Source organism: Phoca vitulina, unplaced genomic scaffold (assembly GCF_004348235.1).
Source record: "Phoca vitulina isolate PV1807 unplaced genomic scaffold, GSC_HSeal_1.0 scaffold5403, whole genome shotgun sequence".
NCBI lineage: Eukaryota > Metazoa > Chordata > Mammalia > Carnivora > Phocidae > Phoca > Phoca vitulina.
In genome coordinates, this window is record NW_022595085.1 from 1 (window position 1) to 1,039 (window position 1,039).

At 47.4% G+C, this 1,039-nt stretch overlaps 1 gene segment (V, D, J or C); it reads right to left on the minus strand.

Annotated features, from left to right (window-relative positions):
* Window positions 1-5: 5 nt before the first annotated feature.
* LOC116629853 lies at window positions 6-507 on the minus strand (the record flags this gene model as incomplete). The annotated part of the segment is given in 2 exon segments: window positions 6-283; window positions 395-507. Coding segments are annotated over 2 exon segments (324 nt in total), but the record flags the coding sequence as incomplete, so codon positions are not given.
* Window positions 508-1,039: the final 532 nt, after the last annotated feature.

The following is a 1,039-nucleotide window of genomic DNA, read 5'->3' on the forward strand; positions in this document are numbered from 1 at the left end:
GTGTCCTCGTCTCTCAGGCTGTTCATCTGCAGATACAGCGTGTTCTTGCCGTTGTCTCTGGAGATGGTGAATCGGCCCTTCACAGAGTCTGCGTAGTATGTGCTACCACCACTACTGCTAATACCTGCAACCCACTGCAGCCCCTTCCCTGGAGCCTGGCGGACCCAGCTCATGTCATAGCTACTGAAGGTGAATCCAGAGGCTGCATAGGAGAGTCTCAGGGACCCGCCAGGCTTCACCAGGTCTCCCCTAGACTCCACCAGCTGCACCTCACACTGGACACCTGCAGACACAAGACATCCTGGTCATGAAACTGTCACATATCCACTGATTCTCTCACTCATATCCACTGACATACTCAAGAGACTCATGTCTCTTGTTCTCTGTAAATTACCTTTTAAAATAGCAACAAAGAAAACCCAATGAAACACAAACTCCATGGTGAGTTGTCTGTGTTCTGTCCTGATTATGAACGGGAACACCTGGGAATCCCAAAGCTGGGGCTCCTCTGCCAGCTGCAGGTTTAGGGTTGGGCAGTTTTAATCAGCAGAAGGAGGGCCATATTTGCATGTCCTCTGAGTAAATAGCCAACCTGTGATCTATGCTGACAGAGAGGGCAGTGACCAGAGCAGGTGTGACTGCCTTTATTCGTTGCTATTGAGAGAATTTGGGAAAATATGTTTCTTATTATATGATTTTCCAGATCACAGACTTAGCCTCCATGTGCTACCTTTTTTTTACACATGTACAGAAATCTTTAGGTGTAGATTTCATGTGACACCATTAAGATATGTGAACATATACCCGGAATTTTAGAAGATTTGTGAGGGGTCCAAGAGCACGTATGGGGTAAGAGTGACCCCGGTATCTGTTCTGTGCTCCTCCCACAGGACATAGAGCATCCCTGAACTTCCTGCAAGATAGAGTGGGCAGACTCATTAAGAATGTGGAACCCCTCCTGTAATGGGGACAGGATGATTGTGCTTGTTCTCGAGCTTACCTGAAATACAGAGCGAATCAGGTTCATGCAGGTGTATTT